Source organism: Pan troglodytes, chromosome 21 (assembly GCF_028858775.2).
Source record: "Pan troglodytes isolate AG18354 chromosome 21, NHGRI_mPanTro3-v2.0_pri, whole genome shotgun sequence".
Lineage (NCBI taxonomy): Eukaryota > Metazoa > Chordata > Mammalia > Primates > Hominidae > Pan > Pan troglodytes.
Window position 1 is genome coordinate 10,417,718 of NC_072419.2, and position 23,239 is coordinate 10,440,956.

General features: G+C 50.9%; 2 protein-coding genes across 5 annotated transcripts in view; both read left to right on the forward strand.

The window, feature by feature from the left end:
• The first annotated feature begins 13,106 nt into the window (after positions 1 to 13,106).
• Positions 13,107 to 21,492, forward strand: AP5S1 (adaptor related protein complex 5 subunit sigma 1). 4 transcript variants are annotated; one of them, XR_008541203.2, is made up of 4 exons: positions 13,260 to 13,747; positions 15,080 to 15,271; positions 16,843 to 17,448; positions 20,258 to 21,492. XR_008541203.2 is itself a non-coding variant. In XM_001163166.5 (3 exons), the coding sequence occupies exons 2-3, from the start codon at positions 15,096 to 15,098 to the stop codon at positions 17,267 to 17,269; spliced, it is 603 nt and encodes a 200-aa protein (XP_001163166.1). In that variant the 5' UTR covers positions 13,107 to 13,747; positions 15,080 to 15,095; the 3' UTR covers positions 17,270 to 18,274. The 4 variants fall into 4 exon arrangements, 3 of the variants coding, with proteins under 3 accessions (XP_001163166.1, XP_514488.2, XP_016792870.1); XM_001163166.5 differs by lacking the exon at positions 20,258 to 21,492 and having other exon boundaries at positions 13,107 to 13,747; positions 16,843 to 18,274; XM_514488.6 differs by lacking the exon at positions 20,258 to 21,492 and having other exon boundaries at positions 13,510 to 13,691; positions 16,843 to 18,274.
• MAVS (mitochondrial antiviral signaling protein) overlaps positions 15,140 to 23,239 on the forward strand; it is a 49,691-nt gene continuing 41,591 nt past the window's right edge. The window contains exon 1 of the mRNA XM_054674372.2: positions 15,140 to 15,271. The gene's annotated coding sequence lies outside the window, so the exon portion shown is untranslated. The remainder of the gene's footprint in view (positions 15,272 to 23,239) is intronic.

Consider the following 23,239-nt stretch of genomic DNA (forward strand, 5'->3'; position numbering starts at 1 on the left):
TTACCACTTTCTGGGACAGTTCATCTATGTTGTGAAGTAGGTGATGCAATGATTATCCACCCCGTTTTTCAGATGGGAAAATGGAGGCTATTTCCTATCAGAACAGAAAAAGGGGACTCCAGATCCCCATGCTGAGTCTAAAGGACACTTGCGCTGTCTCTAGCTTGTTCTCTCAAGTTTCTTATGCCCAAGAGCTTGGTCTTCACTCCTGGTTCAGAGCCCTCTGCAAGGGCACAATAGGTGGGAGTTACTGGGGTGTGGTTTTGGTCTTGGGGCTGGGCTGTGCTCAGGGAGGGAAGGGACCTCAAGGGTTCAGAAGTCCCCTCCACCTAGCAGGCAGCGATAGAAAGGCAAATGTTTATTTGGTGAGAGGATTTGCCCCAGAAAAGGGGAAACAGCTGTGCAGATCCCTGAGAAAGGGAGATGGAGGAGGGGTGAGGATGGGCCCCGGGCGCCATCATGCTGGCATGCCTGCTCCACCCTAAGTGCTTAGGGAATCTCGTGAAGCCACCCTTCCTCCTGGTTTCACAGACGAAAGCAGCTTCAGAAGCTCACAGAAGGCACTCACTTGCCCCAGGGCACACAGAAGATGTAAGCAGAGCAGCCATCCCAGCCTTCCCAGGAGTATCCCATCCCCCCTTACCTCCCATCTTAGTCCCAGAGCCCCCAGGCGGGTGGGGCTGGGCAGCCTCACTTCTGCTGTGAGCGTCCTCTTCCCACTCTGGGATCAGGCCACGTGATGAGGAGGAAACATGGGCTGAGTGTCTACAATGCCCAGCCCTTGTGCCAAGTGCTGATGTCCGTGGCCACATCTGTCCCCATTGTAACTCACCATCAGAGTCTTAGTTGCAGCCATGGGACAATTAGTATGCTCTAGACACTTTTAGATATAATGTCTCCTAAGCCCACCCAACAGGTATTCAGCTCATTTTGTGGGAGAGATGCGGGGATTGGTCAAGCCAGGAGACACCTCTTCCCCAAGAAAAGGCCCTGGTGCTGACATCTCTGCTGAGGAAGCAGGAGCCTGGGCCTGGGCCTGGGAAAGCGGGTGCTGTGGGCTTGCCTCTCAGTTTCTGACTCGGGACCCCCTCTGCCCTGGAAAGTTCAGGGGGATGGGGCAGAGGTGTCTCATCTCCCTTCCCCCTAGCAAGAGAAGCTATAACTTTCTTCCTGGATGTGCTAAAGGGAAGTGGATCAGGCAGGAAGGCAGTTTAAAATCCCAGGCTGCCAGCCAGTTTTAAAAGTTGTTTAGCTTTGGCCAGGGTGGGGCAGGAATTCCAGCCTGCAGGAGTTCCGAGCAGCCACGTGCTGCCAGCTCACATGGTTAGAGAGCTACATGAGGCTGGCATAAGCACAGAGAGCCAGTTGGGGGAACAGTAGTGTCTGGAGGGAAGGGGGAAGAATCTTCATCCACTTCATTGTCTGAATTGTTCACCCGGTAACTTTTGCCATGACAATTTTACAAATTAAGGTTTTCTTTTAAAATTGAGGAATAATTGACATTTCATCAAGGGCACAGATCTTCAGCATGGAGTGTAGACCCAAGGGACCACCACAAAGCTCAAGATGTAGGACATCTCCATCAATTCAGGAGGCTCCCTCCGGGTTACCCCCACTCCAGAGGTAACTACTATTTTGACCTCTGTCACAGTAATTTAGTTTTATCTGTTCATGAGCTTCCTATAAATGAAATTATACAGTGAGTACTCTTTTGTCTGGCTTCTTTCACCCAGCACAATGATTTTGAGATTCATTATTTTGTCCTGTGTAGCAGGAGTTTGTTTCTTCTTCATTGCTGCATACTATTCCACTGTATGAATATACCCCTACTCTCTTTCTTCTTCTTTTTTTTTTTTTTTGAGATGGAGTTTTGCTCTTGTTGCCCAGGCTGGAGTGCAATGGCACGATCTCAGTCCACTGCAACCTCCACCTTCCAGGTTCAAGCGATTCTCCTGCCTCAGCCTCCCAATTAGCTGGGATTACAGGCCCCTGCCACCACACCCAGCTAATTTTTTTTATTTTTTTGAGACGGAGTCTCACACTGTCGCCTGGGCTGGAGTGCAATGGCATGATCTCGGCTCACTGCAACCTCCAACTCCCGGATTCAAGCAATTCTCCTGCCTCAGCCTCCCAAGTACCTGAGATTATAGGCGCCCACCACCACACCCAGCTAATTTTTTGTATTTTTAGTAGAGATAGGGTTTCACAATGTTGGCCAGGCTGGTCTCGAACTCCTGACCTCATGATCCACTCACCTTGGCCTCCCAAAGTGTTGGGATTACGGGCGTGAGTTACCACGCCCGGCTCTCTTTCTCTTATCTTTTAAAAAATATTTATGGCCAGGCACGGTGGCTCACGCCTATAATCCCAGCATTTTGGGAGGCCAAGGCAGGCAGATCACCTAAGGTCAGGAGTTCGTGACCAGCCTGACCAACATGGTGAATCCCTGTCTCTACTAAAAATACAAAATTAGCCGTGTGTGGTGGCGCATGCCTGTAATCCCAGCTACTTGGGAGGCTAAGACAGGAGAATCACTTGAACCTGGGAGGTGGAGGTTGCAGTGAGCCGAGATCGCACCATTGCACTCCAGCCTGGGCAACAAGAGTGAAACTCCTTCTCAAAAAAAAATATATATATATATATATATTATTTATTTACTTATTTCTTTCAAGACAAGGTCTTGCTCTATTGCTTAGGCTGGAGTGTGGTGGCGTGATCTCGGCTCACTGCAACCTCCACCTTCCAGGCTCAAGCGATCCTCCCACTTCAGCCTCCCCAGTAGCTGGGACTATCAGTGCATGCCACCACAGCTAATATTTTTTGTATTTTTTTTTTTATAGAGATGAGGTTTCACCATGTTGCGCAGGCTGAATTTTTTTTTCTTTTTTCTTTTCTTTTTTTTTTTTTTTGAGACAGGGTCTCATTTTGTTGCTGAGGCTGGAGTGCGGTGGCACAAACGTGGCTCGCTGCAGGCTTGACGTTCTGGGCTCAAGTGATCCTCCCATCTTAGCCTCCCGAGTAGCTGGGACCACAGGTACGTGCCAACACACTCAGCTAATTTTTCTTTTCTTTTCTTTTTTTTTTTTGTAGAGACAGGATCTTGCCGTGTTGTCCAGGCTGGACTTGAATTCCTGAGCTCAAGCAATCCTCCTGCCTTGGCCTCCCAAAGTGCTGGGATTACAGGCATGAGCCAGTGCTCCTGGCTTGTTTCAAAATTAAAAAGAAAAACTTACATGCAGTAAAATTAAGTCTTCCCTTTTTTATTATATGTGCTGCCAAAGTCAGTGCTAAAATTTCCCCTTTTGAGTGTACAGTTCTGTGAGTTTGGGGAAATATATACAGTTGTATAACCCCCACCACAGTTGTGATATAGAACATATTCATCCTATCCTCGATGGATTATTTGGGCCTGTTACAAACTGCTGGAAACATACCCAGGAGTGGAGTGCTGGGTTACCGTGTGTACATTTAACTTTAGTATTTTCCACATAGTTGTCCAAGGTCCTTGCACCACCTTACCTTCCCACCCACAGCGTCCCAGAGTTCTAGTGTTCCACATTCTCATCAAAATTGGTAAATGTTGCTGGGCGCGGTGGCTCACGCCTGTAATCCCAGCACTTTGGGAGGCCGAGGCGGGCAGATCACTTGATGCCAGGAATTCAAGACCAGCCTGGCCAACATGGTGAAACCCCATCTCTACTAAAAATACAAAAATTAGCCTGATGTGGTGGCGCACGCCTGTAGTCCTAGCTACTCAGGAGGCTGAGGCTCAAGAATCCCTTGAACCCAGGAGGGGAAGTTTGCAGTGAGCCGAGATTGCTCCACTGCACTCCAGCCTGGGCGACACAGTGAGACTCTGTCTCCAAAAAAAACAAAAACAAAAACAAAAGGCCAGGCACGGTGGCTCACGCCTGTAATCCCAGCACTTTGGGAGGCCTAGGTGGGCAGATCACCAGGTCAGGAGATCGAGACCATCCTGGCTAACACGGTGAAACCCCACCTCTACTAAAAAGACAAAAAAATAAATAGCTAGGCGTGGTGGTGGGCGCCTGTAGTCCCAGCTACTCGGGAGGCTGAGGCAGGAGAATGGCGTGAACCCAGGAGGCAGAGCTTGCAGTGAGCCGAGATCACGCCACTGCACTCTAGCCTGGGACACAGAGCGAGACTCCGTCTCAAAAAAAAAAAAAAGGTAAATGTTAATTTCACTCCCTTAACCAGAAAATGTGATTGCTGTATCTAGCAAAGAGATCTGTTAGCTGTCAAGTGCTGAACCGACATACCGGGATGTGGTGGTGGCAGGCATTTGGGTGTCGCAGACTCAGCCTGTTTTCCGACTCTCCTATGTTGAAAGATGAGGCTATATTAGTGTTAGTCTTGATTTGTTCTCAAGTCAGATTCTTCAAAAATCAAAGCGCCTCTTTGGAGTTCATTAGCTGTATGTTAATTGCCTTGAGTCCTTCTGCTGACAACAGCCCACAACCATCTAGAAAACATGATTTCTACAAAGTCTTGATCCTGGAATGGAGCACACAGCCCCTTCTCCCCAGGCCATGATACTGCTGGTGGTGCAGAACGGAGTTTAGACAAGGAGGTGCATGGCCGAGAGCAATCTGGAAACGATCAGAGAGGCCAGTTGCGTAATGATGGAGAAGCCGCTGTTTTGCAGCCACGAAAATCATGCCTGGAGAGAGAATGTTCCGGGATGTGAAATTATTCACAATCTATTGTTCAAAGAAGACAGTTGATTATGGGACAGAAGGTAAGAAGCGTTCCCACCCTCCCCACACAGGAGGAGTCTGTGTGGGTGCCAAGGGGCGCAGCGAGGGTTGCCTTGGCCCCACCCAGCGCTTACTGGCACGCAGAACCCTGGGAGGAGTGCCAGGCTCTGAGTCAGCGGGGCCTGGGGCAGCAGGAAGGGAGGGGCCTCACGTGGCTGGGCCTCCTCTGCCTCGTGGGGCCTCCTGGCTGTCAGCCCTGCAGGCAGTGCGGCTGTTTGAAAGGACAAATCACACATGGCCTGGTCCTCCTGGGGCCCAGCCAAGACTATGTTCCTGAAGGATGGCTGAGGGGAGGGTGCCTCCTGGGTCAGGATTGGGAGCACTGGGGAAGGAGGTCATCCAAGCATAGGGTGGGCAGGGAGCTCTCAGGGTTGGGTCATGGAGGATGAGCAGGGATGGGTTTGCAGGGATGCTATGGCCTTCCAGAGCTCCAGGAGAAGAGGGCTAAGCCAGCCCTTGGGATGACTACAAGAGGACAGGGGGAGACAGGGAAACACAAGGGGAGTAGAAGGCTTCAGTAGAAGATTTCAGTAGAGGCTGAAATCTACTGATATGTACACCTCCAAGGACACATGTGTCACATCAGAATAGTTGCTGAATCCCACTGGGCCTCTATTTCCTCATGTGTAAAATGGGAATAATAAAGCTCCTACTTCACAGGGCTGTGGATTAGATCAAATGAGCTGATGTGTGCAAAGCACTCAGAACAGGGCCTGCTGATCGGGTGCAGTGGCTCATGCCTGTCATCCCGGTGCTTTGGGAGGCCAAGCTGAGAAGACCACTTAAAGCCAGGAGTTGGAGACCAGCCTGGGCAACATAGGAAGATTCTGTTTCAAAAAAGAACAAGGGCGGCCGGGCGTGGGGGCTCACGCCTGTAATCCCAGCTCTTTGGGAGGCCGAGGCGGGCGGATCACGAGGTCAGGAGATCGGGACCATCCTGGCTAACGCAGTGAAACGCCGTCTCTACTAAAAATACAAAAAAATTAGCCGGGTGTGGTGGTGGGCGCCTGTAGTCCCAGCTACTCGGGAGGCTGAGGCAGGAGAATGGCGTGAACCCAGGAGGCAGAGCTTGCAGTGAGCCGAGATCGTCCCACTGCACTCCAGCCTGGGCGACAGAGCAAGACTCTGTCTCAAAAAAAAAAAAAAAAAAAAAAAAACAAGGACATCTACAGCAAGTGCCATACAAGAGGCTGCTATGGCCATTATTGCTTAGAGCCAATGTAGGGATTGACAGGAGATCAGAAAGGTTAAAAGGACATGCCTGAAAACATTTAATTAAAGGAGCCAGTCTGAAGGTTTCCTTTTCTTTCTGCACATGGACAAGATTCTGGGTGATGGGTCACAGGAGAAAAGCCCAGCTTGGCAGGTTGCAGTGGCTCCTACCGGTAACAGGGAGGCCAAAACGGGTGGATTGCCTGAGCCCAGGGGTTGGTGACCAGCCTGGGCAACAAAGCAACACCCTGTCTGTACAAAGAAATGATTTAAAAATTAGCTGGGTGTAGCACGTGCCTGTAATTCCAGCTACTTGGGAGGCTGAAGTGGGAGGATCACTGGAGCCCAGGAGTTCAGGCTGCTGAGCTAGGATTGCACCACTTTGCTTGCTCCAGCCTGGGCAATAGAGCAAGACCCTGTCTGTAACAAAATAAGCAAAGCCCAGCTGTGGTGTGTAGGAAGCAGCAGCCTATGCAGCAGTACAGGTAGCAGTTAGGAAGCTGCCAATGGAGGTTTGGTGGAGACAGAAGATGGGAGAGCTGTCTGAGTGCCCAATGGGAGGCTCCCAACACAGAGTGCTGCTGTGTCTGAGAGGGCCCAGGGAGGTAGAAGAAAGGAAGAGACAGACATTGCCCGACTTTGGCCTCCTTTATTCTAGGGCAGCCATAATCCACCGAATTTCAGTCCACCTTGATTTGCAGAAAAGCATATTCCCTTTTCTTCTTAGTTTCCTGCTTTGATCTTTGACAAATGACTAAACACTCTTATCAGAGAGGCATTAAAAAATCCACTGCTGGCTGGGCACAGTGGCTCACGCCTAGAATCCCAGCACTTTGGGAGGCCAAGGCGGACAGATCCCTTTAGTTCAGGAGTTTGAGACCAGCTGAGCAACACGGTGAAACCCCGTCTCTACAAAAAATACAAAAATTAGCCAGACATAGTGGCACGTGCCTGTGGTCCCAGCTACTCTGAAGGCTGAGGTGCAAAGTTGGCTCAAGCCCAGGAAACAGAGGTTGCAGTGAGCCAAAATCACGCCATTGCACTCCAGCGTGGGCGACAGAGAAAGACCCTGTCTCAAAAAAAAAAAAAAAAAAAAAAAAAAATTTCCACTGCCTGGGGCTAGCAGATTCTACCTAATTGCTCTCCCCACATCCAGAAATAGGTGGTTACTGGTCTAGCTTGAAGTCTCAGTTTCTGTAAAGATCATCAATGTGGCTGGGTATGGTGGTAAGTGCCTAGTCCCAGCTACTAGACAAAGTGAGGTAGGAGGATAGCTTGAGCCCAGGAGTTCAAAGCCGTAGGGCGCTATCATCGTGATCATCATGTTTGTGAATAGCCACTACACTCCATCCTGGGCAACATAACAAGACTCCATCGCAAAAATAAATAAATAAATAAATAAATAAATCACATCAGTGAGTTTCCAGCTGGGCACCAGTGGAGCTCCAAAAGGCAAGCCCTGGCTGGGCGTGGTGGCTCACCTGTAATCCCAGCACTTTGGGAGGCCAAGGCTGGAGGATTACTTGAGGTCAGGAGTTTGAGACCAGCCTAGGCAACATAGCGAGACTTTGTCTCTGTAAATTTTTTTTTTTTTTGAGACAGAGTCTCGGTCTGTCGCCCAGGCTGGAGTGCAGTGGCGCAATCTCGGCTCACTGCAAGCTCCGCCTCCTAGGTTCACGCCATTCTTCTGCCTCAGCCTCCCAAATAGCTGGGACTACAGGCGCCCGCCACCGCGCCCGGCTAAGTTTTTGTATTTTTAGTAGGGACGGGGTTTCACCGTGTTCTCGATTTCCTGACCTTGTAATCCGCCCGCCTCGGCCTCCCAAAGAGCTGGGATTACAGGCGTGAGCCACCGCGCCCGGCAAAATTTTTTTTAAAACTAGCCAGGTGTTGTGGGGTGCAACTGTAGTCCCAGCTATTCAGGAGACTGAGGCAGGAGTATTGCTTGAGTCCAGGAAGTTGAGGTTGCAGTGAGCCGGGACTGCGCCATTGCACTCCAGCCTAGGGGTCAGAAAGAGACCCTGCCTCAAAAAACAAACAAAAAGGCAAGCCCGGCTGCCTCTATTGTGGGGGCAGGCCCCACCCTATGTGAATAGAAAGTGGAAGGCAGGCGGGTGGGAAGGTGGGAAAGGGGCCAATGTGAGGAGGCAGGGAGTGGCTGTGGGCAACCCCCCAACTTGGAGGACCACTGAGAAAAGCAGGGTTGGGGGGTGTGGCGATGGGCGCCTCTGCCCACAGTCAGAGGGAGGGGAAGGGAAAGAACGAGGGAGACGTGGCCCCTCTAGGTAGGTGGGCTGGGTCACAAATCCAGCCACCTGTTGCCTTCAAGCTTCTCTAGGTTTTTTTTTTTTTTTTTTTTTTTTTGGTAGTGCTTTATTTTATCTTTCTTCCTTTTCATTTTCTCTGGCACACACAAACACACAATCCCACATCTGCAGCCACTGGGTGCCCAGCTCTGCCACAAGCCCTGGGCTAACCCCTGTAAAAGCCTCACACACGGCTGGGCACAGTGGCTCATGCCTGTAATCCCAGCGATTTGGGGGGCCAAGGCGAGTGGATCACTTGAGGTCAGGAGTTCGAGACCAGCCTGGCCAACATGGTGAAACCTCATCTATACTAAAATTATAAAAATTAGCTGGGTGTGGTGGCAGGTGCCTGTAATCCCAGCTACTCAGGAGGCTAAGGCAGGAGAATCGCTTGAACCGGGGAGGCAGAGGTTGCAGTGAACCAAGATCACGCCATTGCACTCCAGCTTGGGGGACAGAGCAAGACTATCTAAAAAATAAAATAAAAAGCCTCACACACATGAACATGCACACACATGGCCGCAGCACACTCAGACTCTTCTGTTTCGTCTTCAGGGCAGGTCTGGCAACCACAGGATGTCCTGCTGGTCCCCCCTCACCTCTGAGCTACCCCACCTGTTTTTTCTGGTGCTGATCAAGTCCTCTCTGATACCTTCCCCTGTCTGCCGCTGGATTAACGGTTGTCAACATTTATTGATGTATAGAGTGCCTACTAGGTGCCAGGCTCTACCCTGTCCACTTCACATGCTGCCTCACTTAGGAGGGCGTTAAGTTGCATGTAACAGAAATCCCACTCAGCGGTTTAACCACATAAATGTCTGTACACCTCACTCAACAAGTAGACTCTGCAGCATCTCTGGGGCTGAGGCTCCTTCCTGCCTCACTGTTCTCAGCACACAGCTTTTGGCCCTGGGGTCACAAAAAGTCAGAGAATGGCACTGAGTCTGCCCCCCTTATTTGGAAAACAATGACTTTCCTGAGGCCTCACCCAGGTGGCTCCTACAGTGCCCCACCGGCTGGGGAGGATGCAGATGCATTTCTGATTGGACTCATGTCCTCTAAATAAAGGAGGGCCAGGGGACCCTGAGTCTGGGAAGGCTGGCTTCTTTTCACCCTTTGTATTTGCTCTGATCTAGTCCTTATATCCAGAATGCCCTTCCTGCCATCTGCAGCTACTGAACTCCTACCTCTCCAGAAAGCCCAGTTCAGATGCTCCCTCCTCCACACAGTCTTGCCAGATTGCTCCTCCAGAGTCCTCCCCACTTCTGAATCTGTTGGCCATCTTGACTCCTACTTGCCTTGGCCATTGCACCTGTCTGCACAGAGCCTGATGGGAACTCTAAGCACCCAGAGGATTTTCCCAGCAGAATGAGTGGATGAGCACATAAATGAATGGTGTGTTCTCACTTTTAGGCCATCTCCATCCTCTGCGATCTTGTTCAAGTCCTCCCTCCACGTACAGTCCTCCCCCGACCTCTCTTACTTCCATGGTGGCTGCTCCAGGGAGCAGAGCTCATGTCCCCGGTGCCTTCCACTTGGCACCATGCTGTGAGACACTGGCCACATCAGGGAGCATCTCTGAGCCCACTTAGTTATCTGTTAAATGAAAGGCTATGCTCTAAATTTCTTCTCATGCTAAAAACCTCAACCCTGCCAGAATTCAAGCCTTGGGGCAGGGGAAGGATTCTATCACATTCCTTTTTTTTTTTTTTTTTTTTGAGACGAGTCTCGCTCTGTCACCCAGGCTGGAGGGCAGTGGCGCGATCTCGGCTCACTGCAAGCTCCTCCTCCCGGGTTCACACCATTCTCCTGCCTCAGCCTCTCCGAGTAGCTGGGACTACAGGCGCCCGCCACCACGCCCGGCTAATTTTTTGTATTTTTAGTAGAGACGGGGTTTCACCGTGGTCTCGATCTCCTGACCTCGTGATCCACCCTCCTCGGCCTCCCAAAGTGCTGGGATTACAAGCGTGAGCCACTGCGCCCGGCTATCCCATTCTTATCTTCCAGTTTAAAGGCAGACTTCAAAGTAAAATCGTTTTAGTGGAATTGTCACAGCCATTGTTTAGGTTTTAATTGAATTTAGTATATAGAAAAGTGCATGTATCTTAAGTGTCCAGCTTGGTTAATACTTACAAAGAGAATATACTCACGTAATCACCACCCAGATCAAGACTCGGAATGTGACCATCTCCTAAAGCTCCATGCCTCTCCAGTCATTGCCTCCCTAGGATAACCACCATTCTGACTTGTAACAGTGCAGCATGGCTTGCCTAGATTTGGACCTTTTATGTTAATGGAGTCACATGGCATGTACACTTCTATGACTGGCTTCTTTCACTGAACATTGTGTCTGTGAGAGTCACTCATGTTGTGTATCAGTAGTTGTTCTCTTCCATTGCCCTATACTATTCCACTGTACGAGTATACCACAATTTATCCATCATTCCATAACTGATGGATATTTGGGTAGTTTCCAGTTTGGGACAATTAAGAGTAAAGATACTGGCCAGGGGCGGTGGCTCATGCCTGTAATCCCAGCACTTTGGGAGGCCAAGGCGGGCAGGAGTTCATGAGGCCAGGAGTTCGAGACCAGCCTGGCCAACATGGCGAAACCCCGTCTCTAATGAAAATACAAAAATTAGACAGACGTGGTGGCGGGTGCCTGTAACCCCAGCTACTCGGGAGGCTAAGGCAGGAGAATCGCTTGAATCCAGGAGGCAAAGGTTGCAGTGAGCCGAGATCGTGCCACTGCACTCCAGCCTGGGTGACAAGAGCAAGACTCCATCTCAAAAAAAAAAAAAAAAAAAAGAGCAAAGATACTATGAATATTCTATTTGTGTCTTTTGGTGAACAACAGCCCTTACTTCACTCAGGTACACATCAAGAGTGGCGCTGCTGGGTCATGGAGCAGTGAGGTCAGCATGAGTAGTCACTGCTGGGCTTGCTGTTTTAGTTGATGTCTGAGCTAGCAGGCATAGACATTCCCAATGTACCCAGAACAGACTCTCAGAAGCATGGGTTGGACCCAGGAGAGCCCAGTGGCCAAGGAAAAGGGATCTCCCAGGGCACACCCACAAGCAGCCTCCAGCAAAACCATCAAGCAAAACCCCCACTCCCAGTACGCTGAGGAAGCTCTCCATGCTGTCACTCCATCTGGGTCTCCCACTGTCCTCTGGGAGTAGTAGCTCAAGCCAGCCTCCCACAGCTGTCTCCTCCACACACCTCACATGAGGCCAGCCCTCTAGTGGTCAGAAACTTGGTGTTGACTCACTGCCTGAGGAGTGGACAGAGGCTGGGAAACTGTGTTCCAGATGCCAGGTGGCCCCAAGCAACCAGAGCCCTCTCCTTGCTAGCTCTCTGCTGTAATCAGCTGGCAGACACCAGCCCTGGCTGAGAGCAATAGGGACTGCGGACCAGGAGCTGTGCCAACATCACTCCCCAGCCTCGTAGCTGAGGCCCCACAGTCTCTGGGCTTGCCACAACACCTGCACACACATTTATGTGTTGTCACATGCTTTGGCCAGGCCCTGGCCACCTGCAGCTTCCCTTCAGTCACCTCCTAACCTATCCTGGGTCCTATGGCTTAAGGGGCCCAGAGTGCACTTTCTCAGGGGGTGCTGGCTCTAGGATCCCTGCCTGGGCCACCCTACCCTGTTCTCCTTTCTTGTCACCAAAGAGCGTGTTCAAGCCGGCTCCAGTCCTGCGTTGTGCATGGCCCTGGGGAGTGGAGATGGAAGCCATCAGCACTATTGGCGAGACCTGATTCACAGGGGTGCAAAGGCCGCAGCTGAATGCCAACGGGCAGCCTGAGCAGGAAGGCTTCCTCCCATTTTGTCTGAGTATATATCTACAAGGTCAATTAAAAGGACAGGAAAGGCCAGGCGTGGAGACTCACGCCTGTAATCCTAGCAATTTGTGGGGGAGAAGCGGGAGGATCACTTGAGCCCAGAGTTCGAGACCAGCCTGGGCAATACAGTGAGACGCTAACTCTACAAAAAATTTAAATTAGCTGGATGTGTTGCCTGCCTATAGTCCCAGCTACTTGGGGGGCTGAGGCAGGAGCATTTTGATGGGAGGGGGCAGCGAGGCTGCAAAAAAAAAAAAAAAAAAAAAAGCCAGGAAAGGGAATTCTAGGCTGGGGGAACAGTCAGTGGGGGAGGCTCCGAGGCACATTTGGGGGACAAGGCTGAAGCCATTCACATGCCAAGAGGTAAAGGAGGTGCAGCTTCATGGTCGCAGTGGGGGTGGTAGTGGTGGTGGTGGCTGGAGGAACACATGCAAGTCAGGCAGTGAGGCCCAGGCAGGCCTTGTGGGGCCCCCAAACACCAATGGGCCAAGCCTCCAAGTTGGGGCTTTTACGTAAGGCTCTATAGGGGTTAGTGCCAGAGTGCCCCTTTCAGGTTTAAGGTATAAACCTCTTCCCTGTTGTTTTGATGGCCTCCAGTCAAGAAGGGGGCTTGCTGGTCAGCCCTACTAAGCGTTCGCCCTGGGCGACACTCTACAAGGTTTTACTGGGGCCCAATGAAATTGACAGATCTGCCAGGGACACACACTGAGAGTCCGGAAGCAGCGTTCGAATCGTTCTGCGCCGAACCGAGTGCCAGCAGTAACCCGCTGCAGGAACCCACAAATTCAGAATCTGCGCAAAATACACATATTTGTATTTAAAATCCGCGCAAAATACCCATGTGCCTAAATACACATATTTCCCTCCAAAGTCATAATTTCCGGGGGTACAGCCCAGGAATGTACATTTGAACTGGTGCCCCAGTGATTCTCACGCATGTTGGCTAGATAAGAACTCAGCCGCAGCCCGTAGCTGCGCGGCCCGGCCTGGGTCCACCCGCCGCCCGCCCCGGAGCCTCCTAAGGCCGCAGGCGACGCGCCCCGCCCTCCGGGGACAACTAGGCCCCGGCCTTTTCCGCAGACTCCGTGCTCCGAGCCGCGGCGCCCCCTCGCGGCCGCCGGGGTCGGCAGCCTGGAGCTCCGCTGGTCTAGGGCAACGAGCGGGGGACGCTTCGAGCCCGCAGCGAGAGTGACCAGCATGGTCCCTGCCGGCAGCTCGGGGCCGGAGGGTTTTGACTGCAAGGCCAGCCCACGCCGAGGGTCCAAGCATCGGGATATGCCGCCCGCACCTGGCCGTTGCAACAACGCGCTGGACGTGAGCGCTCCGCCCAACCCGATGGCGTCAGCTGGCGCGCGCGCCCGCGACCGACGTGCGCAGGCGCCCACGGGCCGCGCAGCCGCCATTGCTCTCCTGCCACGGAGGGGAGCGCTTGTTGGCAGTCCGCGGGCCCGGACGGAAGGCTGAGGCGACGCCTCGACGACAGCGGACCGGAGCTGCAGGGGCAACACATTCAGGGCGGGGTGCCCCATTTAGGCCTGGCTGACTGGAGTAAGAAACTACAACCCCCGAAGTGCATTGCGCCTCAAGGTTACGGAGGCAGTGATGTAAGCTGTCTTGACCGCTACCATTTCTTTAGTAGAGGGGGGACGCGGCGGCGCGGAGTGATGACGCGCTCTGCTGGCGGCTGGAGGGTTGCGGAGGTCAGCAATTGGGTGCTGGGCTCCGGTTCTCGAAGTGCCTTTGCGAACCTGCTATTTGACCAGTTTAAACTGACGGTCTGTTTAGCCTTAGCTACAGATACCCACTGACTGTGTACCCGCCGCCTGTCAACCCCCGGGCCGGCCACTGAGCCAGCCAGATAACCGTTGCTATTATTTAGTTTCTATTTTGAAACAGTTTCAGGTAACTCCTGTATGCACTTTGATGAGATTCACAAGTTGTAACCTCTTTTACCCCATTTACCTTATTATTTCCTCTGTTTTTTCTCTCTGCCTTTTTTCTTCCCTGGACCATGTGAGTTAGTTGCAGATATGAAATCCTGTTTCCTCTATATTTAGAGGCACATCCGTGTTTATTTTCTAAAAACAAGGACGAGCTCCTGCATTCAAAATCGGGTGACATTGGTCAAGACTTTTTCTGACCCATAGTCCATATTGAAATGTTTTTAAAGTTTTTATTAGTGTCCTAATAATGCCCTTTATGGAAATTATCCTTTTGTTTTTCTTTCTTTTTTTTTGAGACAGAGTTTCCCTCTGTCGCCCAGGCTGAAGTGCAGTGGTGCGATCTCGGCTCACTGCAGCCTCCCCTCCCGGGTTCAAGCGATTCTGTGGCTTCAGCCTCTCAAGTAGCTGGGGTTACAACCATGCGCCACCATGCCCGGCTAATTTATTTTTAGTAGAGATGAGGTTTCACCACGTTGGCAGGCTGGTCTGGAACTCCTGACCTCAAGTGATCCGCCCACCTAGACCTCCCAAGGTGCTGGGATTACAGGCGTGAGTCACCACAACTGGCCCAAATTACCCTTTCCTTGGTCCAGGACCCGATCCAGGAGTATACGTTGCATTCAGCTATCTGGTATCTTCAGTCTCCTTCGGTCTGGAGCAGCTCCTCAGGTTTTCCATGACCTCATGACCTTGACGCTTTTGAAGATTCCTGTTGTTTTGTAGAACTAGGTTTAGGGTGGTCTGAGATTTTTTTTTTTGGTTTGTTTGTTTTTCTTTTTTTTTTTAGTTTATGCCTATTCTGCTTATATATGTCTGAGATTTTTTATCACTGGATTCTGTTATGTGATGTTGTTCAGATGCTGTTATTCAAAGTGTCCAGCCTCACTGGCCTCTGGATACACTCCCAGACACTGCCAGGTCAGCCCCTTCCTGTGGTCGCCTCTCCTGCTGGGGTTCACTCTCACCTTACCAATGTCTCTGGCTTCCCTGTAGCACCCACCCTGGAGCCATGGTCCACGCCTTCCTCATTCACACCTTGAGGGCCCCGAATACTGAGGACACGGGCCTTTGCCGAGTGCTGTACTCCTGCGTCTTTGGTGCTGAGAAGTCACCTGATGACCCACGGCCGCATGGTGCCGAGAGGGACAGGCTTCTCCGGAAGGAACAGATTTTAGCTGTGGCCAGGTAACCACACAGCCCAGCCCCAGGCCTTCATTGAACACGTACCTGATTGTAATAGGTATTTTCGGGGAGTGGGGACGCAGAGAAATAGGAGGACTAAGAAGCAGAGAGGAAGTTTTAGAGAAGCATTTCCCAGAGAGTCTTCCACAGCTTTTCATAAGTGTTACGTGAAAAGGGTTAAATAAATAATAATTCTGTTATCATTATTAGTATAATTAGCATTTGTTCAGCCTGTAAGTGCTAAGCATTTATATTCTGAACATCTTATATATATTAACTCATTTAATCCTCATAATAGTCTTTTGAGGTAGGTATAGTTATTATCTCCACCTTATAGATGAGTAAACTGAGGTACAGAGTGTTTGAGGAATTTAACCTGTCCAAGGTTACATAGCTAGAAAGTAGCAGAACTAAGATTTGAGAGTAGGCAGGCAGACAGTACAGATTAAACATGCTTTTCAGTGCAGTACTTAACAGGGCCTTTAGTGTGCCTGTAGACTTTATGAATCTCTAACGAAGAGAGAGGATGTGGTACGTGAGGACTCCAGAAAGCCAGGGATCCAGATCGCAGTTTGGAATATACTGTTCCAGACTAGGGTGGCTAGCCTTGGCTCTTCCCCTCTCAGACCCAGCCAGAACTGGTAGGTGCTGGAGCCTCCTGGACCTCCGCATTCTGGGTGGGGTAGCACCACTCTGGGGCAACCTTCTGCCAACTCCTGCCTTTCCCTTGTTCTTATTCTCCTTCCCCTCCCTGTAGCTCAGAAAACCAAATACATGCCTTTAAAACCAGCCTGTGCGTGGCTCAGACTGGAAGGTGATTCAGGAAAGATCAAAGGGAGCTTCTAAGAAGCCTTGTTGGTCCAATGGAAGGTCTTTCTTTCATATTTGGAGAGGGTTGCAGGATAGGGTGGAGATTGGACTGCCCACGTTGGGTGATGGCGTTTATTTTCTGCCTTATCCCTTTCCTTTTTTTGAGATGGAATCTTGCTCTGTTGCCCAGGCTGGAGTGCAGTGGCGCAATCTTGGCGCACTGCAATCTCCGCCTCCTGGGTTCATGCCATTCTCCTGCCTCAGCCTCCCGAGTAGCTGGGACTACAGGCGCCCGCCACCACGCCTGGCTAATTTTTTAAAATATTTTTAGTAGAGACGGGGTTTCACTATGTTAGCCAGGATGGTCTCGATCTCCTGACCTCGTGATCCGCCCACCTCGGCCTCCCAAAGTGCTGGGATTACAGGCTTGAGCCACCGCGCCCAGCCAAGCCGCTTCCCTTTCCTTTATGTGGAGAAGGCCTCTGTGAAGCAGGTGAGGGCAGGATCTTCTTCTGGTGCCCTTTTTCAGCCCAAGGAGCTGGGTTGAAAACCTGCCCTCTTGGCCACATGGAATAAAGTGGTTCAGGACCTGGAGGCTCACACTTCCTGATTCTGTGGCCCTGGGCAGATCACTTAGTCTCTCTAGGCCTCAGTTTTCTCACTTGAGATATGGGGATGATGGTAGCTCCCAGCACCAGGGTTGATCATGAGGATGACAGAGTTGGTGTGTGAGCCCACCACCCTGACCTGCCTACTCTCCCCAGGCAGGTAGAGTCAATGTGTCGGCTGCAGCAGCAGGCATCTGGCCGGCCCCCCATGGACCTGCAGCCGCAATCCTCAGATGAGCAAGTGCCGCTGCACGAGGCCCCACGCGGGGCTTTCCGCCTGGCAGCAGAGAACCCTTTCCAGGAGCCACGGACGGTGGTGTGGCTGGGCGTGCTCTCGTTAGGCTTTGCCCTGGTGCTGGATGCCCATGAGAACCTGCTACTGGCTGAGGGCACACTCCGGCTGCTGACACGCCTCCTCCTTGACCACCTCCGGCTGCTGGCGCCCAGCACCAGCCTTCTGCTGCGGGCTGACCGCATTGAGGGCATCCTCACCCGCTTCCTGCCACATGGTCAGCTGCTTTTCCTCAACGACCAGTTTGTCCAAGGCCTGGAGAAGGAATTCAGTGCCGCTTGGCCCCGCTGATTCCTCGTTGGGATGGTGCTTCTGAGGGCAGGCAGAGGGTAGACACACAGCCAGATGAAGCTTGGCATCTACCTCCTACCCAGCAGCTCTGATGTGCTGCTATACCAGGACAAGTGGGTGACACAAGCCTGCAGAAAGAGGGCTGGGCAGAGGGTGGAGGAGGTCCTGCCTATCCTCAGGTTAGTGGAACCACAGAACTTGCTGAGCCTAGAGCTGCTGTGCTACTTAGACCACTGCAGTGCGGCAGCCACGCTTGTCCTTGAACCCACCTTCCTCCATCCCTGCCAGCTGCTAGTGCTAGGGTGAGGAGCTGCCTGGAGCTCAGCCCACACTTCTTCCAAACCCACAGTCAAGGCCAGGCGCGGTGGCTCACGCCTGTAATCCCAGCACTTTGGGAGGCTGAGGCGGTTGGACCACCTCAGGTCGGGAGTTCAAGACCAGCCTGGCCAACATAGTGAAACCCCATCTCTACTAAAAATACAAAAATTAGCTGGGTGTATGGCGCCCGCCTGTAATCCTAGCTGCTCAGGGGGCTGAGGCATGGGAATCACTTGAACCTGGGAGGCAGAGTTTGCAGTGAGCCGAGAGTGTGCCACTGCACTCCAGCCTGGGCAACAGAGGGAGACTCCGTCTCAAAAAAAAAAAAAAACACCCACAGTCATCGAAACACAAAAGGGGTCTCAGACTCCCCTGAGGGTGGAGGAGCTGTGCCTGCATGCTGGCAGGCCCCAGCCCCTGGCTTTGTGCCCACTTAGGCAGTATTATCAACAAGGTCCTGCTCAGTGTCCAGCCCCCGCTGAGTTCAGAAATGCATCTGCCAATCAGCAGCAGGATTCTGCAGCTCCTTTTGTGACAAGCCCATGCCCACCAGGCAGGCTCGAGATAAAGTCATCACAGCCTTCCCTCATCTGCAGGGAGAGAAGTTGCTGTCAGATGAATGTGAGCAGTCTAGCCTGGATGACATATTTTTCGTTTTGAATTAAAAGCACTGGCTGTGTGATTTTACCCTCTTTCTGTGAGTTTGATGCGTGCATCCTGCTCCTATGAGTGAGTGCCTCTCTGGATGGCCCCAGAGCTGCGTGTCTGAGCTTTCGTGGTCAAGGATCCCCCTAGGAGGCTTCTTGGGATGCCTCCATCTCTCATCCCCACCTCACCTCTGTCTCCTTAGAGGCCTCCTTTGGATGGTGGCACACATTTCTCCACCAAAGTATATATCACAGGTGGCAGGTGTCTGTGGCAGAGCCGTCTGAGAAGCAGTGCTTGGGCTGAGAATTGGTGCGAGTGGTTTATGTGGGGTGGGTGGTGATCCCGGGAAGCAGGAAGGGGACACAGTCCTCGTGAATGCTTGTCAAGCCTATTAGGACTATGGTAGGGAGCTGAGTGCCTCTAGGGGGCTGCACACAGCAGTTGCCTCTGAGAAGTTACCTCACCTGAGAGGTGGCGGCTGTGGGTGTTTGCCTACTGCCTCTAGTCAGTGGTTACAGGTTGATCCCAGGGTGCATACATTCCCTGGCTCTTTCTGCCCCTGAGAAAAAGCCTTCAGACAATGTGGAGCTGGGCCTGCCTGCACCATGTTGAGTCCCAAAGGGATATGGCTGGGGTACCAAAAGCCGGTGGTTAGGAGGTCTTCAATCAGCAGCTTCTAGTGAAGGTTTAAACTTACTCAGTTGGGGGGGGGGGGGAACCACTTCAGTTAACATTGATTTTCATGATCTTCCTGTTACCAAGGAAGGTGAGGCTTTCTTGGCAGAACGAGCCTCCTAGGTGCTCAGCTCTCATGCTTGCCATCCATCAGTTGCCCTTTAGCATCCAGGATGGACCCAACTACACCCACTTTGGAGGCAGCACTGATGATTAGCCCTTCCAAGTCCATGGCCAAGGCCACCAGCCATGCCAGGCCTTCTACCTCCACTGTCAACATAATTGGGATGAGGCCACCTTTTCCATTTTATGGTGCCACAAACCACCTTGACCGTGAAGACCTAAAGGGATGTTACTCTGTGTGTGTGGCCAAGTCCCACCAGTGGAAATGTCCCACAGGCCTCTAGTAGGGACACCCCTTCCCTATACATTCTGTTCTCCTGGCCCACCCCTCACCCCAGGCTGGCGGTCCTGGTGGATTGGCTATGTTCTCAGGGAACAGGCCATTTTGTCCTCTATGGAAAGGCTCAAGCTTACTGATCTGAATTCTTTCTGCCTTTTTTTCAAACGGAACTTAAGGAAGAGGTTGAGACTCTGCTCCCGTGGGAGCTGTGGGAAGTTGAGGTTAGGCGTGGCTGGTGGCCTGGTTCTCATGAGGTGGGGCAAACTGATGGACAAGAGAATAGTAGAGACTGAGACCACACCCTGGGGCTGCTGAGCTCCAGTTCCTGTCCAGCTGGACCAGGGTTTTCTTAACCAGATGAGCTTGCCCAGCACCCTTCCCACACTTCACACTTCTGCCCCAGCCCCTTGGGCTGGGTTTCCACCACAATTTATGCTCACCATATATTTATCGAGCCTCCCTTGGGCCTGATGCTCTGCTGGGTGCAATGCAGGATACAGAATGACCCCAGAGTTCCAGGAGAGACAGAGCTAAGGCCAGGTGACTGCAGATGACTGCAAAGCAGCAATGGTTTGAGCATCCCTGAATTGCTGCTCACAAGTGCTTTAAACACCCAAAGGAAGAAGGGGCACTTCAGTGACGAAGGCCAAGTGAAGGAGCCAGGATTTAGAACTAAAAGTGAGATGGCTATGGAAGCAAACTTGCCTCCCTCTCCAAGCCTCCTCCCTTTCTTCTCCCTGCCCCAGGAACCCTGGCCAAACCACATATCCCTCAGCTTCTTGAGAGAACTAGAGACTTTGAGCAGCTAGTAGTGTTACCAGTGTACCTCCACAAACACTCCTGGGACAACAGATGATGACAGGAGGGCAGTAGAGCCCAGAGAAGAGAGCTTACCTGGAGGGAGGAAGAAGTCACAGGTTTTGTTTTGTTTTGTTTTGTTCTAGGCGGAGTTTCTCTTTGTTGCCCAGGCTGGAGTGCAGTGGCGCAATCTCGGCTCATTGCAAGCTCCGCCTCCCAGATTCACGCCATTCTGCCTCAGCCTCCCAAGTAGCTGGGACTACAGGCGCCTGCCACCACGCCCGGTTAAGTTTTTCTATTTTTAGTAGAGACGGGGTTTCACCGTGTTAGCCAGGTTGGTCTACATCTCCTGACCTTGTGATCCGCCCGCCGTGGCCTCTCAAAGTACCGGGATTATAGGCGTGAGCCACCACGACTGACTGGCATGAAGTCACAGGTTTTAAGGCAGGAACTGGCCTGCATGTATGTGGGTCACTGATTGGGAGGGTGGTGAGCCCTGGGATGGGATTGGATCATCGTGTCTTCTTTAGGGCAGGGTGTTTTTTTCTAGGCCTGTGGTGCTGCGCACTGTCCAGCATCCCCCCAGGGCTCAATGTTTTCTTTTCTTTTTCTTTCTTTTTTTTTTTTGAGATGGAGTCTCACTCTGTTGCTCAGGCTGGAGTGCAGTGGTGCAATCTTGGCTCACTGCAACCTCTGCCTCTTGGGTTCAAGCAATTCTACCGCCTCAGCCTCCCAAGTAGCTGGGATTACAAGCATGTGCCACCATGCGTGGCTAATTTTTGTATCTTTAGTAGAGACAGGGTTTCACCGTGTTGGCCAGGCTGGTCTCGAACTCCTTACCTCAGGTGATCCACCCATATTGGCCTCCCAAAGTGCTGAGATTACAGGTGTGAGCCACCATGCCTGGCCTCAATCTTTTCTTTTAAACAATTATTCCTATATTTTATTGTAATGCAGTTAACCGTGTTTGTCAGATTCAATACTCTGTGACCCGTTAACCAAGTCTCTGTATGTTTATTACTGCAATTGAAGTGGCCGTGACCGTTTTCTTAAATATACTTTATTTGTTTAGTGCAATTTTAGGTTCACAGTAAAACTGAGCAGAGGGTACAGAGAGTTCTCATTTACTCCCTGTCCCCACACATGCACAGCCTCCCTTATCACCAACACTGGGCACCAGAGTGGTCATTTGTTACAACTGATGGACCTTCATTGACATGTCACTATCACCAGAGTCCATAGTTTACATTAGGGTTCACTCTTGGGGTGGTACATTCTATAGGTTTGGATGTATTTTCAGTGACATGCATCTACCATTATAGTATCATACAGAAGAGTTTCACTGCCCTAACAGTCCTCTCTGCACCTATTCATCCTTCCCTCCCCTCAGCCCCTAGCAACCATTGATCCTTTTACTGCTTTCATAGTTTTGCCTTTTCCAGAATGTTGTGTAGTTGGATTCATCCTGTATATGTAGCCTTTTCAGATTGACTTCCTTCACTTAGTAATGTACATTTAAGAATCCTCCAAGTCTTTTCGTGGCTGAATCATGAGCTTGACAGCTCATTTTGGAAGTACTGCTGAATAGTATTCCATTATGTGGATGTACATTATCTGTTCATCTACTGAAGGACATCTTGGTTGCTTCCAAGTTTTGGCAATTATGAATACAACTGCTACAAACATTTGTGTACAGGTTTTTGTGTGAACATAAGTTTTCAACTCCTTTGGGAGTATAAATACTCATAAATACCAAGGAATATGAGTCCTGGATTCTGTGGTAAGAGTATGTTTCATTTTGTAAGAAACTGCCAAACTGTCTTCAAAAGTGGCTGTACCATTTTGCATTCCTGTTGGCAGTTAATGAGGGTTTCTGTTGCTCCATATCCTCTGAAACATTTGGTTTTGTCACTGTTTTGGTTTTGGCCCATTCTTTTTTTTTTTTTTTTTTTTTTTTTCCTGAGACGGAGTGTCCTTTGTCATCCAGACTGGAGTGCAGTGGCACTATCTCGCCTCACTGCAACCTTGACTGCCCAGGTTCAAGCAATTCTCCTGCCTCAGCTTCCCGAGTAGCTGGGATTACAGGTGTGTGCCACCACGCCTGGCTGATTTTTTTTTTTTTTCTGAGACAGAGTCTCGCTCTGTCATCCAGGCTGGAGTGCAGTGGCACAATCTCCACTCACTGCAACCTCCGCCTCCGGGGTTCAAACCATTCTTCTGCCTCAGCCTCCTGAATAGCTGGGACTACAGGCACATGCCACCGCGCCCGGCTGATTTTTGTATTTTTAGAAGAGACAGGGTTTCACCATATTGGCCAGGCTGGTCTCAAACTCCTGACCTGAAGTGATCTGCCTGCTTCAGCCTCCCAAAGTGCTGGGATTACAGGCATGAGCCTCTGCACCCGGCTGGCTTTTGGCCATTCTAATAGGTATGTAGTGAAATCTTGTTTTAATTTGCAGTTCCCTAATAACATGACGTAGAGTATCTTTCCTATGCTTACTTGCCATCTGTAAATCTTTAGTGAGGTGTCTGTTCAAGTCTTTTGCCCATTTTAAAACAGGCAACTTGTTTGGGTGATTTCTTTTTGTTGAGTTTTAAGAGTTCTTTGTGTATTTTGGATAACAGCTCTTTATCAGATATACCTTTTGCAAATATTTTCTCCCAGTCTGTGGCTTGTCTTCTCATTCTCTTGACAGTGTCTTTCACAAAGCAGAGCTTTTTAATTTTAATGAAGTCCAGTTTCATATAATTTAATGAAGTGGGCCGGGGGAGGTGGCTCATGAGGCCTGTAATCCCAGCACTTTGGGAGGCCAAGGCAGGAGGATTGCTTGAGCCCAGGAGTTCGAAACCAGCCTGTACAACATAGAGACTTCATCTCTACAAAAAAATACAAAAATTTGGCTGAGTGTGGTGCACACCTGTGGTCCCAGCTACTTGGGAGGCTGAGGTCGAAGGACTGCTTAAGCCCAGGAGGTCAAGGCTGCACTGACCTGTGCCTGTGCCACTGCACTCCAGCCTGGGTGACAGAGCAAGACCTTGTTTCCAAAAAAAAAAAAAAAAATTAATGAAGTTTGTCAATTTTTTTTTTTTTTTTTGAGACGGAGTTTCTCTCTTGTTGCCCAGGTTGG

Bases quoted from the DNA above. Each gene is read 5' to 3' on its own strand.
- AP5S1 (XM_001163166.5), top strand. From the start codon at position 15,096: ATGGTCCACGCCTTCCTCATTCACACCTTGAGGGCCCCGAATACTGAG. The intron at 15,272-16,842 runs GTAACCACACAG...TACTCTCCCCAG, and splicing joins CAGATTTTAGCTGTGGCCAG to GCAGGTAGAGTCAATGTGTC.